General features: G+C 35.6%; 1 protein-coding gene across 1 annotated transcript; it reads right to left on the bottom strand.

Annotated features, from left to right (window-relative positions):
* Nucleotides 1-248: 248 nt before the first annotated feature.
* LOC139145264 (sulfotransferase 1B1-like) lies at nucleotides 249-8,072 on the bottom strand. Its single transcript, XM_070716308.1, has 6 exons — nucleotides 7,876-8,072; nucleotides 3,899-4,127; nucleotides 2,744-2,873; nucleotides 2,014-2,108; nucleotides 1,206-1,395; nucleotides 249-875 (listed from the first exon to the last, which is right to left on the bottom strand). Exons 2-6 carry the CDS (start codon nucleotides 3,917-3,919, stop codon nucleotides 760-762), a joined length of 552 nt encoding a protein of 183 aa, XP_070572409.1. The 5' UTR covers nucleotides 3,920-4,127; nucleotides 7,876-8,072; the 3' UTR covers nucleotides 249-759.
* Nucleotides 8,073-15,320: the final 7,248 nt, after the last annotated feature.

The raw sequence follows: 15,320 nt of genomic DNA, 5'->3' as shown, positions 1-15,320 counted from the left end.
TTAAACAATAGAAAAATTCCAGTACTCACAAATGTAAACAATCAACAGATGATCAGCAAATTGTGACGATCGACATATCCGAAGCAAAAGACTTATCATGAAGTGATAGACTTGTCCTTATCTATATGTGGGTTCCAGGTTTCTGATACGTAAATGCTTGTGAAGATCATTAAGATGAAGGAAGGTACCGCTACTGGTACACAGGAACATTACAAATCATAAATTCAAATATGTAAAATACTGGACAATTGATTGTTGGTGTCATTTAATTGGCATGTGCATCAGCTTCGTCTCTGAACAAATTAAGTGAGCACAACTTTAAAAGGCGGACAAATGGTTTAAATCACACAAATCGAGAATACCAGCGTGTTCCCCGGCTGCAAGGTCTCTGCCTTTAAAGACTATTACTTTTTGCTACATCCTTTAGAAAATATGCTATCATTGGTAGTTTTGTTTCTGCAATAATTGTCCCACACATCTCCTTGTGTGAGCGATGACATTTCACTCATCATGTGATCTCGTGGAACTTTCTGGCCCACAAACATACAAAATAAACAGAGTTTTCAGAATGGATGCTTTTAATTTACAACAAACAATTATTGGCTCGTTGAAGTTACTGAGTATTATTATATACCAGAACTGGGACAGTGGTATTTGCACTGACACAAGGAGATTAAATTGTGGCTCAGTCACCAGCTTTCGAAGTAAATTGAACCAACAAGATCTTTGTGAAAACATCACTCCTAAAATATTGCATAACTATTCAAGCTCAAATTCCATTTCAAGTCCACTGTCTCCAATCCACTTCTTGTAAACTTGATCGAACTCTTCATTCTGTGCTACAGTAAAATACTCCTTCCAGCCGCCAACTTTACCTGTGTATGGGGGAAAACAAGATATAAAAATCCTGTTCAAAACGCCAAAAAAAGTCACCTACCCCATCGTCATTTTTTTTCCTGAAACTCCAAAACTGCTTATTTCATAATGCAAGATTGCATTGCCTTCGTAAATGTGTCGGACTACGTGATTGGTCGTATCGGTTTAGCAGAAATACTACAAACAATTATGAACACTTGCAACCATGCGGACATATTTCCTTTCATTTTTCAAATACATAGCATGCTGTAGTGTCATCACCGCTTAAACAGTCAAAGGAAAGTGTCTTGCCTAAATTTTTACTCTTGTGCTGCAAAAGTCATGTTTACCTTTCCTGATAAAGGGGTTTTTGGAAACGTCACTTTTCCATAGATTCAACACAAGGTGGTCTTTACGGTCGACAGGGTTTTGTTTCATGTTCTCAAAAGTGCAGAGTTTCACTGTCTTCATTATTTGTTCCTCGGTCAGGTGATCTTGTTGCAGGAAAGAGGCAATTTTCCTGACACATCTGCCAAGATCCTGACGTGTAAACAAAGAAGGTCATAAGTGCACAACACTCGTGACCAAAACGAAAGAGTGATTTTATACTCTCATATAAAAATGTGACCTTAAAAGCTTTGGTGTCAAATAGAGAAATTATACAAGAGAAAGGACAGTCAATGTTTGCCCAAGGTCAAGTTTGATGAGTGATTAAGTCCCATAATACTAGTATTAATGTATTTTCACAACCAATGTGCCATATCCTAGACTTTGGGTGGGATAATTGGATGGACAAACACATTTAGGTCTACTGTTTTCTCTCATCACCAAAGATGTTTAATAATAGGCTTATATACTTAGCCATGTACGTGTATTCTCCAACCTCCCCGTTTATTGTCTTCGTACGGTCCCGCTAACAGCTGTAAACGTTAGTAGCCTACATGCACTGAAAGCTTACCCATAAGTTTAATTTCTCACATCTAACATTTGACGTCGAGTTCCGTAATTGTGTTCGTGTGAAAAGGAAAAAGTCATGATAGTCGCTAACAGTGACCCAAACCTACATGAACGCATGCGTTGTGTTATTTCATTGCAACGTGCAACTGTTGCAAGAAATGCACATGTTAAAATACAGAAATGAAGAGATCGTGTACACACCTTAATCATATCTTCGTATTTGATAAAAAGAATGTTTGGGTCATCACGTTTCTTCCACCATGGAATAACATGGCTTCCCCACTCACCAGTGTACGCTTTCGGGTGAAATGGATTTTTTACAATATAAGTTTATATTGCTTTTGTCATCATGGGAACAACATGTTAGGGGCATGGTCACACAAATATATACGTATGTACGTGCATACATGCCTGCATACATGGACGCCTGCCTGCCTGCCTGCCTGCCTACCTGCATGCATGCATGCATGTATGTATGTATGTATGTATGTATGTATGTATGTATGTATGTATGTATGTATGTATGTATGTATGTAAACACATGTACATATTATTGTTTGCGTGTATGCATGCATACATACATGTACGCGTTTAATTATTTTGATTACACGCTGACGTCTCTTACTCAGTACAACGTTGATTTGGTTTTTACTTTGTGTAGGCGGTTAAGTCAACGTCACTTGACTTTAGCTCAGTCTGGTTTTTTTTGCTGAAATGGATTAAATTTGCAGACTTGATTAGTCTTGTTAGGTTGTCAAAAGTTCAAAGATAATTGTGGGGACGTATCTCAGTCGTAGAATTTCATGACAGAACTCCAAGATAGTTTCCTTAATTTTTACAACCTTACCTATATGGCGGTATGTATTCTTATATATGTCATAGTATGCAATAAGTATGATCTAAGCATACTAAACAAAGTGTCTATACCTACTTTTATATTTGTTAGTAAGAAACACAGATAGAAATTCTTCCCACTTGAATGGTTCTTCATAAGGGTCGTATATACAGTGGTGGAAATCCGACACGACAACATCTTTGGGATTTCGGACGACGTAAACTACCTTAATTAAATACAGAAAGAAGCGTGTCAAAATAGGTAATCAGTAAGAAAAAAGGTCTTCGTAAATTTGCTAACATCAGAAACTTTGGCATTGGGGAGAGCTTAATGCTCAGGGAAGATTACACAATACCATTATTATACACCTGCGTCTGTAACTTATGGAATTTCATCGTACAGTAAGTTTTAGTATCAGAGGACGCGGAGTCCAATAACTTTGACGCGGAGTACAATACAGGCTGCCTATTTTACTCCGTTGCAGTGAGAATTTTAACATTTTTAAATCAAACCTTAAAACTTTTTTATTCACCGAATGACTTTTTTTATAATAATTTTAAATGTCTTTTCACTTTTATCACGTTATGTACAGCGCTTTGAGATGTGTTTACATGGAAAGCGTTTTTTCAAGAAATAAATATTATTATTATTATAACTTTTTATCGGTAATATTTGATGCAATTTGACGTCGGCCTTCGACCTTAAAACACCTTTACGTCAACACGAGGAAAAACAAGAGAAGGTTTACATTTTTTACAAAAATATATACTTCTTAACATTCAGTACTTCACACAGTAAATCATGGTCAGTCCAAAACCTGTGAATTGAGTGAAATTATGCTGCTGACCTACAATTTCTACCACTGTGCACTGTGCAGCACGGGTTGAAATTTCGTTCTGGTGCTTAGCAGACACGCTAAACGTGGTCCCAGTCTGCTCGCAATCGCTCAGTGCAGTGCGCAACGGGCATCCAAAAAAACGCCTTAATTTCTCCTTTTTCTTGTAAAGTTGGTAAGTTGGTAAAGGTGTATAATAATAAGGTTATTCACAAAATACCGGGATTTATGTGCATCGTGCAGAGTAGGTATTGTCCGAGACGAGTATATAGGAAGATTTTTCACGCACTTGTCCCGGAGGATAACGAAATACAAGTAAATAGGCCTAAGTGCAATTTTTGCCTGTTGTCGAATTTGCAGTGCAGTGGTATCATGAAGCTTTGTTTATTTTAATATCATTCGAGTATACAAATTACCTTCACAGGTTTTTCGAACATTTGTGGAGGCAGAAGAGATGGAGGCAGGTGAGTTGGAATGAACCGTTGACCTTGAATCTTCTCTAGCTTCTTATAAGATGGTTCCTTATTTTCATCGTCATGCTCCTCAAGATATCTTGCCTTCCTACTAATGGAGTGTCTGTCTCATACAACTGTTCATCTGCATTGTTCATCACCATTGCAATTATCTTCTTCGTCCAATTTGTACCTTTAATTGGACAAGGAAGATTAAAAATGACATTGTCAAGGAGGTAGAATGCGCCATGGGGACAGATATTCGGACTATCAATTTTTTTTGCTATACTCTTCTGACATATCGATTGTTTTTGCTATACTCTTCCAGGGCTCGAAATTAGCGATAGTCCCGCGTCCACAGACTACCAACTTTTCTCTGAGACTACCAAAACCCATGAAATGGTAGCCCACACGGACTACCAAAGCCAGGGACATGAAATTACTTAGTGGGCGACATGATGTTGATCGCTGAGAGATGTCAGCGACGCTCATACAGTCAACCCAGCTGTACACAGAAAGGCCAAACTATGACTTCGTTATGCAAATTAAAGGCGACAATACAGTCAAATTTGTTGCGACAAAACTTTCAATAAAATATTATCTGAAATGATGTACTTGGATGACAGGCTCGGGAAATGATGGCCAATGAAATTCATTTTCATAGTTATTTAATCATAAAATTATTCAAACTGGAAAGAAAAAGCTGTCGGGCCATCCACAAATTACGCTTTCCGAAGTGTACGAGATCATCCCATGATAGTGTACTATGGTGGAGAAATATAGCCGACATTGTCACGAAAGTATTAGGAACATGACTGTACCAAGTTGTCATCCTGAAATTCATAGCCAATCTAACTTTAGCCATGTTATGTTTACACGTGCTAAGTGAATATTCGTTGTCATGGCGAACATCAAAATTTGCGTATAGGCTCTGCGTATGTGTGAATTGGTCGTCAAACTTTGAGGCGTCACCGTTATCCACTACACATGCTATACCGTTCTCCTAAGGCTATGATCTGCAGGTATTGATGTCAAATGACTAGAAAATTCACTTCCTGGATAGAATCATGCAAAATAAATCTTTCATTGTCTAGATATAAATAAAAATCCTTTACAAAAAAATCTTCATTCATGCATGGGCTACCAGACCTTGTCACTGGGCTACCAACTTCAGAAAATGGTAGCCCAATGGGACTACCAGGGAAAAAAGTTAATTTCGAGCCCTGTCTTCTGATATATCGCTTATGCTTGCTCGTTTTGAAGCTTAAGGAGTAAAAAGTCAACGTTGTGTCAAAGGGTTAGCACAGGCATGAAGGTAATGTTGAATTTCAAATATTAGATTGCTTCCATCGCACCAAACTTTGCACGGTGACCCCTGAATTTCATTGTTGATTTGGAGAATGATTGAAAGTTTCCTTGAGGAAAGTTTGAGTCAAATGTAACTAAAGATTCAAATGTTGAGGCGTACACTACCATAAACATCACAACTATGTTACATGTAAAGAAAGCTCCACAGAAGTATTACTTGTAGTGATTGTCTTGCACGACAGTGTTTTAATTGAATTTTGTTCATCTGAGAGATATAGAGACATGTATGCCAACCACTTCACATACACCTAAGTCAAACAATTACACAGCTTAGATGAAATAATTGTCCCTTGACCTCTATTTAATTTGGCAAATAAGCCCTGAAAATCACAATAGGTAAAACACAATGTAATTCTCCTGGATTTATGAGAAATAATATGATCATTTCTTGTTATATGAAGTACGAAACCAGACAAGCTGCATTAACTCACGTCACACAAAATTTAAGCGAATTCGCTCATGGTAATCATATGAGTTTGTCAACATAACAAATTAGATGAAATGGGATAATGTGAGAGAAAAATGAAAGTTTCAATTTCAGACACTTGTTTGCACCACATGTACTACAACACGACAGCATATTTAGTTCACATCTGATTATAGGTACTGGTCCGTTTGCGGCCGTCTTGCCCCGTGATTCAAAACCCTTAGGCTGCATTCAAAAAACACCTCTGGAGGGCAGAATTGACGGGGGGCTTGAAAATATCAAGGGTAGGTTGGGGCACTTGAAGGGCTTTGGGGACTTAAAGGGGAGATCGAAACAAAACTGTCTCTGATTGATATGAAATATCTGTTGCAAGGGTAGTCATATTTTTAAGCTATAGTGTTCGGCTAATTTCTTTTGGTTCTTTTCATATACTCACTGCAATTTCTTGTTCTATTCCCTGAAGGGTGATGCAAAGTCCAACACAGCCAAATGTGTACAGTCAGCACTGTTATTGTTTGAAATTGAATTCAAATCAGGACTAGAATTCATTTGTCATCGATAACAATGATAACGGTCTTTACGCATGCAAATACAGAGTATTTGCCAAATAAAATTTATTCTACTTTATTATTTTAGCATGCTGTTGGGAGTAGAACAAGAAATTGCAGTCGATACACAGAGCAAAGCATGCATTATTAGCCAAAATGTATAGCTAATGTCCCTTTTATACAAGTACGTTGTGCCCAGTTTCCTGACAGGTGAGGGAAGTCATCCTGTTTCCAAACCTTTCTTATATGATAGCAAAAGGGACAATAGCTGTAAGGTTTACTGTCATTTATAGTTTGGCTTATAATTGTACAGAGAGCTATGTTGTTGTTCATTCAGAAACTTATTACACCCTTAAAGTCAACATTTAACAACACTTACATTTATACATATGTACTTACAGCAAGTTTTGTCAGAGAAAATATTTGACAGTTTACCAGTAGACTACCATGAGAAGAAAAATAATACTTCTTGGTGAAATTCAAATATCATATTTGTTGTCCACATCTGCACTTTCAGACAATCTATTTGAATAAAGTGCATTTGTATCAATTGTCAAATACTTATAAAAGCACAGATTTAGCTAGTTTAGTATTGTAAAACCTTTATTCATAGTTTCTCATGGCCTACCATGATTAGTATTTTAAATGAAATTCAAAAATCAAATTTCTTGGACACATATGCCCTTGTAACCATCCTGTTCCAATCAAATACATTTATATCAATGAACAACATCTATAAATGCAAAGATATTGTCAGTTTTGTATTGGAAAAATATTGTTCATAGTTTTCTCATAGACTACCATGTTTAGTGAATCAACATTATCGATGAAGTAAAAAAAATCAATTTTTTATACACACATGCACTTTTTACCTATCACTTCAAGCAAAGAACATTTACATGAATTATTATTATTATTATTATAAAAGTAGAGATATAGTTTGTTTATAGGGGGAAAATGTCAATAGTTTGCCCAATAGAGTACCATAAATTATGATTTGATATTGTGGACAAAGCATTGAACCTTCTAATAGTTGTGCAAACATTGGTGACCCTCCCCAATAGGCATACGTGAAAGTTCATGACCTTTTAAAAAATGCTTGCGCAAAATAGTGCGACCCACCTGTAATTTCTGTCCGATTCCTTTGAGCGGGATATCAGATTTGAAACGAGTCGGAAGGAGGATTTGATCGCATCGTGAGTTTGATAGGGGCATTCCAAAAAAATCTGAGATCGCTTTTTTTTATTCTCCCCCTCCTGAGGTGTGTATGGATGCAGCCATACTATTTTTAAGCTACGTGTAAACATGGCTGCTAGTGAACTGAGTATACTTCCAGTATTTGACTATTGTAAACTCTGTGAAATATTCTGTACAGTGGTTTAAAAATCAGTCGTCTAAAATCTGGTACATTTAAGGAGAACATCAGAGTAATAAGTCACCTTAAATGTGTGTGGTATCAACAAGTAAACATGTCAAGTTAGCAACAACAGTTCAACGCGCATCATCCTGACGTCATACGTTGGATTAAAGGATGGACGGCAGCCATTACAGGCCTTCCATCCTGACGTCATATGTTGGTTTGAACTATGAAGGCTTACCAGACTTTGGATGCGTGATCAGGAAGATGTCGCTTTCTCTCACTTCAAAGGTTTGAAGGGCATCGAGAACCCTAGCTGGGGTAAACCATGGCATAGTGTGTCCGGTTCGTTCATAGACATACGTATCGCACCTTCGTCTCGGCACGAGTTGTCGATAAAGTTCCTCTATCTTGGACATGTCTTCTCCGAGGCTCACACTGTACTACAGTACCAGCCGATACTAGTACGGTACAAAGGGCCCCTCTTTGTTCACGAGGTCCACTAACTCCACCCCAAATGTCCCTATTTGCATTTAATATGACATTGAACTGGTCCAATAATCATTTTCATTCAAGGTAATACATTACCAGGTCTATGGGACATTTGTGATTTACAAATTTAAGTAGGACCATGCTGAACCACTGATAGTTAGTGGTGGTACCAGGTGTCCGGAATGGGTGAACGTACCCTGCTAGCTAGCTCTGCATGGCAGGGCTGTGTGTTACCGGCGTTACACGGCCTCCCACCGGTAACACACAGCCCTGCCATGCAGAGCTACCTGCTAGCATGCTACACCCCTCAGGATTGGTCCCAAAATTGTCGAGACATTATATAAAACCAGATATGAACTGAATATGCTCACGTGTTTTACAACAGGTTCATTAATAATTACAGTCAATTGAACTTTTGATCTCAACACGCAAGATTTTAGTCACTGATATTTTCGGTTGCAGCACTATAACCTTCGTCAGCAGAACAACCCGATCTCAATGTCGTGACCTTTCGGACACGTGACATCAAAATCGGGTCATGGACTTTTGGTAATTTATACCTTCCACTGTCTCTATTAAGGGATGGCTGGTTAACTCGGATATATATCGCCTCCTTGACACCCCTTTCGAAGTATCGGGGATCCCTATCAAGAATTTCTACATTTTCAAAGTTCACAAAATGGTCTGATGATTCAATGTGGATATGTTGGGAAACTTCCGATGTTGTAGAGCTGGGACGCCGGTGTTCAAGAAATCTTGTTATTAGAGATCTCTCCGTTTCACCGACGTAAAATTGTGTGCAGGGGCCCTTATCGGTCTGGTCGATTTATCCATCCAGCCATCCCTTAATAGAGACAGTGGAAGGTATAAATTACCAAAAGTCGATGACCCGATTTTGATGTCACGTGTCCGAAAGGTCACGACATTGAGATCGGGTTATTCTGTTGACGAAGGTTGTAGTGCTGCAACCGAAAATTTCAGTGACTAAAATCTAGCGTTTTGAGATCAAAAGTTCAATTGACTGTAATTTGGCTACCAACACAGATGAATTTCCACGCAAAAAGGTTCATTAATAGTAGTATGCTTCACAGAACAATGAGATATATGTTATCACTATATGTAGCAGGGTTTTTTTAACTTCGCACAGTACTCTCAGAGTTTAATCACTAATTACAAAACTTTATTTAATATGCAAATGAGCTGTTAACTAACTTGACAATGCTTTATGGGACAATTAGATATCCATCAGATCAACATTTGTATTACGTTTTATTTAATTTAATGCTGTAATTTTAGAATAATGTCACTTATTACAAAGTTCATTAAATATGCAAATAAACCCTAAATTAGCTTGACACTGTTCAATGATTCATAGCACAATTAAATATTTATCAAATCAATATCTGTAGCACGTTTCACAAAATTTTGATGCCGAAATTTCAGAGTTATATACCTAATTACAAAGTTTATTAAATATGCAAATGAACCCTTAATTAACTTTACAGTACTAAATGCTTTACAACACAGTTAGATATCTGTCGTATCAGTATGTGCAGCAGTTTTCATCATATTTGATGCAGTTATTTTGGAGATATATGACTTCATGAAATATGCAAATGAGCTAATTATTAACTTGACACTGCTCAATGCTTCTGAGTACAATTGGATATTTATCAGATCAACATCTGTAGCAAGTTTCATCAAATTTAACGCTGTAATTTTGGAGTAATATCACTAATTACAAAGTTCATTAAATATGCAAATGAACCCTTAATTAACTTCACACAACTAAATGCTCTACACCACAATTAGATATCTGTCGGATCAGTATCTGCAGCAGATTTCATCACATTTGGTGCAGTTATATTTTGGAGTTATATCACTAATTACAAAACTTCATGGAATATGCAAATGACCTATTTGTTAACTTGACACTGCCAAATGCTTCTAAGTATAATTAGATATATATCAGATCAATATTTGTTGCAAGTATCATCAAGTTTGGTGCAGAAATTTCAGAGTTATCTCACTCATAACAAAAGTTCATTAAATATGCAAATGAGAAGATAATTGGCATGACACTCACAGTATCATCATAATGTTCTTAGATTGTCATCTGTAAAAAGTTTCATGAAATTTTGTGCAGTATTTCTTGATATATGTCTACACTGTCATTACCGTCTCCGTAGGGAAACCATTGTACGAAAAAAAAAACAATATTGCATAACTTCATTAATATGCAAGCCACACTAGCCAAAATCTAATCAGTTCTTGCAAGATGTGTACCAAATCTGACTTGAATCCGTTCTGGCGTTTTTGAGTTATCGTGTAAACAGACAGACAGACAGACACACACACACTAACACATACACACACACGGACAGACAGACAGACATCGCTATGACATTAGCCCACGTGTTTACACACGTGAGCTAAAAATAATACCACTGCTTAAAACGTTCTTGTACCCCAGTTCTGAGATGATTTTGTAGAACAACAAGTGACAATGATGATACAACAACAACAACAATACTGCTACTGCCACAACTACTTAATTTTTTGTCAGATATAATTTAATTTTTTTTTATTACTAAGTCACCAGTTTATGCTACGGTATTTTCGTTGTTGCTTCATTAATTATGTTTCATGAAGTTTCTGTCCGTTGTCGATCACCCCTTCGTGGTGATTTTGTTGTTTGTCTTGTATCTTTGTTTATGTATTCATCTATTTATTTCTTTGACATGTTTCATTGGTTTCTGGCAGTGTAGAATTTTCTTTTCTTCTTTAACTTGAGCTTGTAAATAGGTACTTGAATGAAATAAAGATGATTGAGAAACTACTATACTACTGCGAGGAACAAGGCTCGAGATTAAAGGTATGCCATGCTTGTTTGTTTTGTTTTTTGCTCAGTGTTGACACACGTGAGCATATGTCGCAGCGATGTCTGTCTGTCTGTCTGTCTGTCTGTCTGTCTGGCTGTGTGCTCGATATCTCAAAAATGGCTCATCAGATCAGAATCAAATCTGGTACATAAATTCAGTTTGCAAATGGCACGAACTGATTAGTTTTTGGTGGGTGTGGCTTGCTTACTTTTTGCTCATTTGCATAATTAATGATTTTAGAAAAAACGGATATATATTGACAACGACTGCACACAATTTGATGAGATTCGCTACAAATGCTGATCACACCAAGATATATCAGCTGTGAAAGATATTAAGGGATGACATAAAAGATAATGGATAATTTGCATATTTAATGAACTTTCCTAATTAGGGATATATATCTGATTTGACTTGATCAAGATTGACAAAACTTGGTATGTATATTGAAGATACTATGATTTAACATAATTGAAAGTCATTAAGCATTTTTACTTCATCAAACTCTTAATTTGCATATTTAATAAACGTTTGAAATTAGGGATATTTATTTGAATTGACTTTACCAAAATTGATGAAACTTGCTATGTACATTAAAGATACTATGATATAACATTGTTGAAAATCATTAAGCAGTTTAACTTCAGCCAATTCCTTATTTACATATTTAATGAACTTCAGTAATTAGGGATATATATCTGAATTGACTCGACCGAAGTTGAATCTTGCTTCATGTATTGAAGATACTATAAAATAACATTCTTAAAAGTCATTAAACTTTTTTACTTCAGCCAATTCCTAATTTTCATATATAATGAACTTTCCTAATTACGGATATTTATCTGTATTGACTAGACCAAATTTGACAAAACTTGCTATGTACATTAAAGATACTATGATACATCGTTAAAAGTCATTAAGCATTTTTACTTTAGCCGATTCTGTATTTGCAAATTTAATGAATTTTCCTAATTTTGGATATTTATTTGTCTTGACTACACCAAAGTTGACGAAGTGCTTTGTACATTAAAGATACTATGATACGACAATGAAAGTCATTTACATTTTTACTTCAGCCAATTCATAATTTGCATATTTAATGAGAACATTTCAGTCAATTCCTAATTTGCATATTTGAATGAACTTTCCTGATTGGGATATATACTTGGATCTAGAATTAATCTGTGGTGAATATTATTCATTATGTTGATCATAACACTTTAAATGAAGTTGCAAACATGTGGCAAAGGTTCAAATTTACACATAACTGCAATATATAATTAAACACGTGAGCATTTTCAGTCTATGTCTGGTTGTTTTTGTTTTTAAATTTTCTCATCAACCTAATCTCGTAACTTCCTAGTGAACGTAACTTTGACAGTTGTTGAACGCCTCGATCTGCCGCATCAACTTAAGCTTTTTGGGGCCGGGTACCGGGTATAGTAGTCTGTTGTTTGAGAGCAACACAATTGATTATTTGACAGGTGACCTTTTACATGTAATGATAGGCTGCTCAGATTCTCTGCCCTGCCCCTATATCTGCCGCTGGTTACATTCTGCTATTTCAAGGTGAAGGACCACATTTTGTTTAGTTTTTTAGCTCATGTGTTCACACATGTGAGCTAATGTCGCAACGATGTCTGTGTGTGTGTCTGTCCGTCTGTCTGCTTACACGATATCTCAAAAACGCCTTAACAAATTCAAGTCAGATTTGGTAGACAGGTACAATATTTTGATTAGTGTGGCTTGCTTACTTGCATAATTTATGATTTGAGAAAAAACGGACATACAATGAGAACGGCTGCACATAATTGGATGAGATTTGCTACAAATGTTGATCACACAAGGATTTATCCCCCCATGAAAGACATAAAGGTGTGACATGAAAGTTAAGTGCTAATTTGCATATTTGATTAACTTTTCTAATAAGGGATATATATCTGAATTGACCAAATCAAAATTGACAAAACTTGGTATGCATATTGAAGATACTGTGATTTAACATTTCTGAAAGTGATTACGCATTTTTACTTTAGCCAATTCCTAATTTGCATATTTAATGGAATTTCCTAATTAGGGTTATATATCTTGATTGACGTGACCAAAAGTGATGAAACTTGTTATGTGCATGGAAGATGCTACGATACAACATAATTGAAAATCATTGAGTATTTTTACTTCAGCCAATTCCATATTTGCATATTTAATTATTTTTTCCTAATTAAGGTTATATGTCTAGATTGCCTCAACCAAAGTTGACGAAACTTGCTATGTATATGGAAGATACTATTATATAAAATTACTGAACGTCATTAAGCATTTTTACTTCAGCTAATTCCTAATTTGCATTGTTAGTGAACTGTCCTAATTGGACTTGTATATCTTGATTGACTTGGCCAAAGTTGACAAAACTTTCCATGTACATGGAAGATATTATGATACAACATTACTGAAATTCTGTAAGCATTTTTACTTCAGCCCATTCCTAATTTCCAACTTTAATGAACTTTCCTAATTAGGGATATATATCTGGATTGACTTGATCAAAATTAAGCAACGTGCTTTGTGCATTGAAGAAACTAAAATGACCAAAAGTTGGTTTAAATTTTTTAGAACATCTAATTACTTATTTGAATATTCAACGAACTTTCCTAATAAAAGATATATACCTGGATTGGCTTAATCAAAGTTGAAAAAACGTGTTGTGTACATTGTACATACTTCTATATAACATTGTTGAAGTCATGTAGTATTTTTATTTTTATTTTAGCTAATTACTAATTAGCGTATTTAACGAACTTTTCTAATTAGGGATGTTTATCTGAATTGACTCGACCAAAGTTGACGAAACTTGCTATGCATATTGTAGATACTATGATATAATATCACCAACAGTCAGTTTTGATTTGGAAAACATCTAATTACTTATTTGCAAATTTAAGGAACTCTTCCAATTAGGGATATATCTTGATTGACTTCATCAAAGTCGATGAAACCTTATATGTACATTGAATAAATATGATAAAATATTAATGAAAGTTTTTTGGCATTTTCACATTAGCAAGCTACTAATTTGCATATCTAACTAACTTTCCCAATTAGGGATATAAGACTTGAAGGACTCTAAAAAGATATATGAAACTTGCTACGAATATTGATGAGACAATTCTGTTGTATAAGTGAAAGATATTTTGCATTTTCATGTCACCTAATTGATAATTTGGATATCTAATGAGCTTTCACAGTTTGGCATATATAGCTTAAAGGACTTGACAAAAGGCAGTAAGACTTGCTATATAAAGTGCGTGGTTATACAATTACAGCAGTAAAGTAATTTAGTATTTTTATTTCAGCTAATTACATATTCGTCCACTTTAATGATCTTTGGAATTAATCTGTGGAGAATATTGTTCATGACGTTGATCATAACACTATCAATGAACTTGCAAACATGTGGCAAAAGTTTAAATTCACAGACAATTAATACTGAAACACGTGAGCATTTTCAGTTCATACTGGTTATCAGCTTATCTCTGAACAAATCGAATAACTGAACACAACTTACGAAGGAGAACAAAGGATTTAAATCACATAAACCGTCAATGTCAACGAGCATGCACTAACGCGAGAACGTAAGATTGAGGGACGCTGCTTTAAACAAGCAATATATTGATATATTGATAATGATAAATAAAAGTAATATATTTAATCAATTTATAACAGGCTTGAAATGTGGTCAGTGCGTGCCTATTAACAGTCCATCTGAAACGTGAAAGAAAGACTTTCAGGACTTTGTTAGCTCATGTGTTCACACACGTGAGCTATGTCGCAGCAATTTGTGTGTGTGTGTGTCTGTCTGTCTGTTGGCTCGATATCTCAAGAATGGCTTATTGAATCAGAATCAAATCTGGTACATAGATTCAGTTTGCAAATGGCAAGAACTAATTACTTTTTGAGGGGTGTGGCTTGCATATTCAATACTTGTTGCATAATCAATGATTAAAAAAAAATTGATATACATTGACAAAGGCTGCACACAATTCGATGAGGATAATTACAAATGTTGATCACACTTGGATATATCAGCGGTGAAAGATACTAATGGGTGACATGTAAGTTAACTGCTAATTGACTGTCGTACTGACCGTATCATTAGGGAATTTTTCTGAATTGACTCGAATGAATTTGACGAAACTTGCTATGTACATTGGAGATACTATGATATAACATTTTTAAAGACAACTGGCATTTTACTGCAGTTAATTACTAATTTGCATATTTAACGAACTTTCCTAATCAGGGATATATATCT

Source organism: Ptychodera flava, chromosome 12 (assembly GCF_041260155.1).
Source record: "Ptychodera flava strain L36383 chromosome 12, AS_Pfla_20210202, whole genome shotgun sequence".
NCBI lineage: Eukaryota > Metazoa > Hemichordata > Enteropneusta > Ptychoderidae > Ptychodera > Ptychodera flava.
The sequence above is the reverse complement of the archived record's forward strand: the minus strand, read 5'-3'. Positions and strand labels throughout refer to the sequence as shown.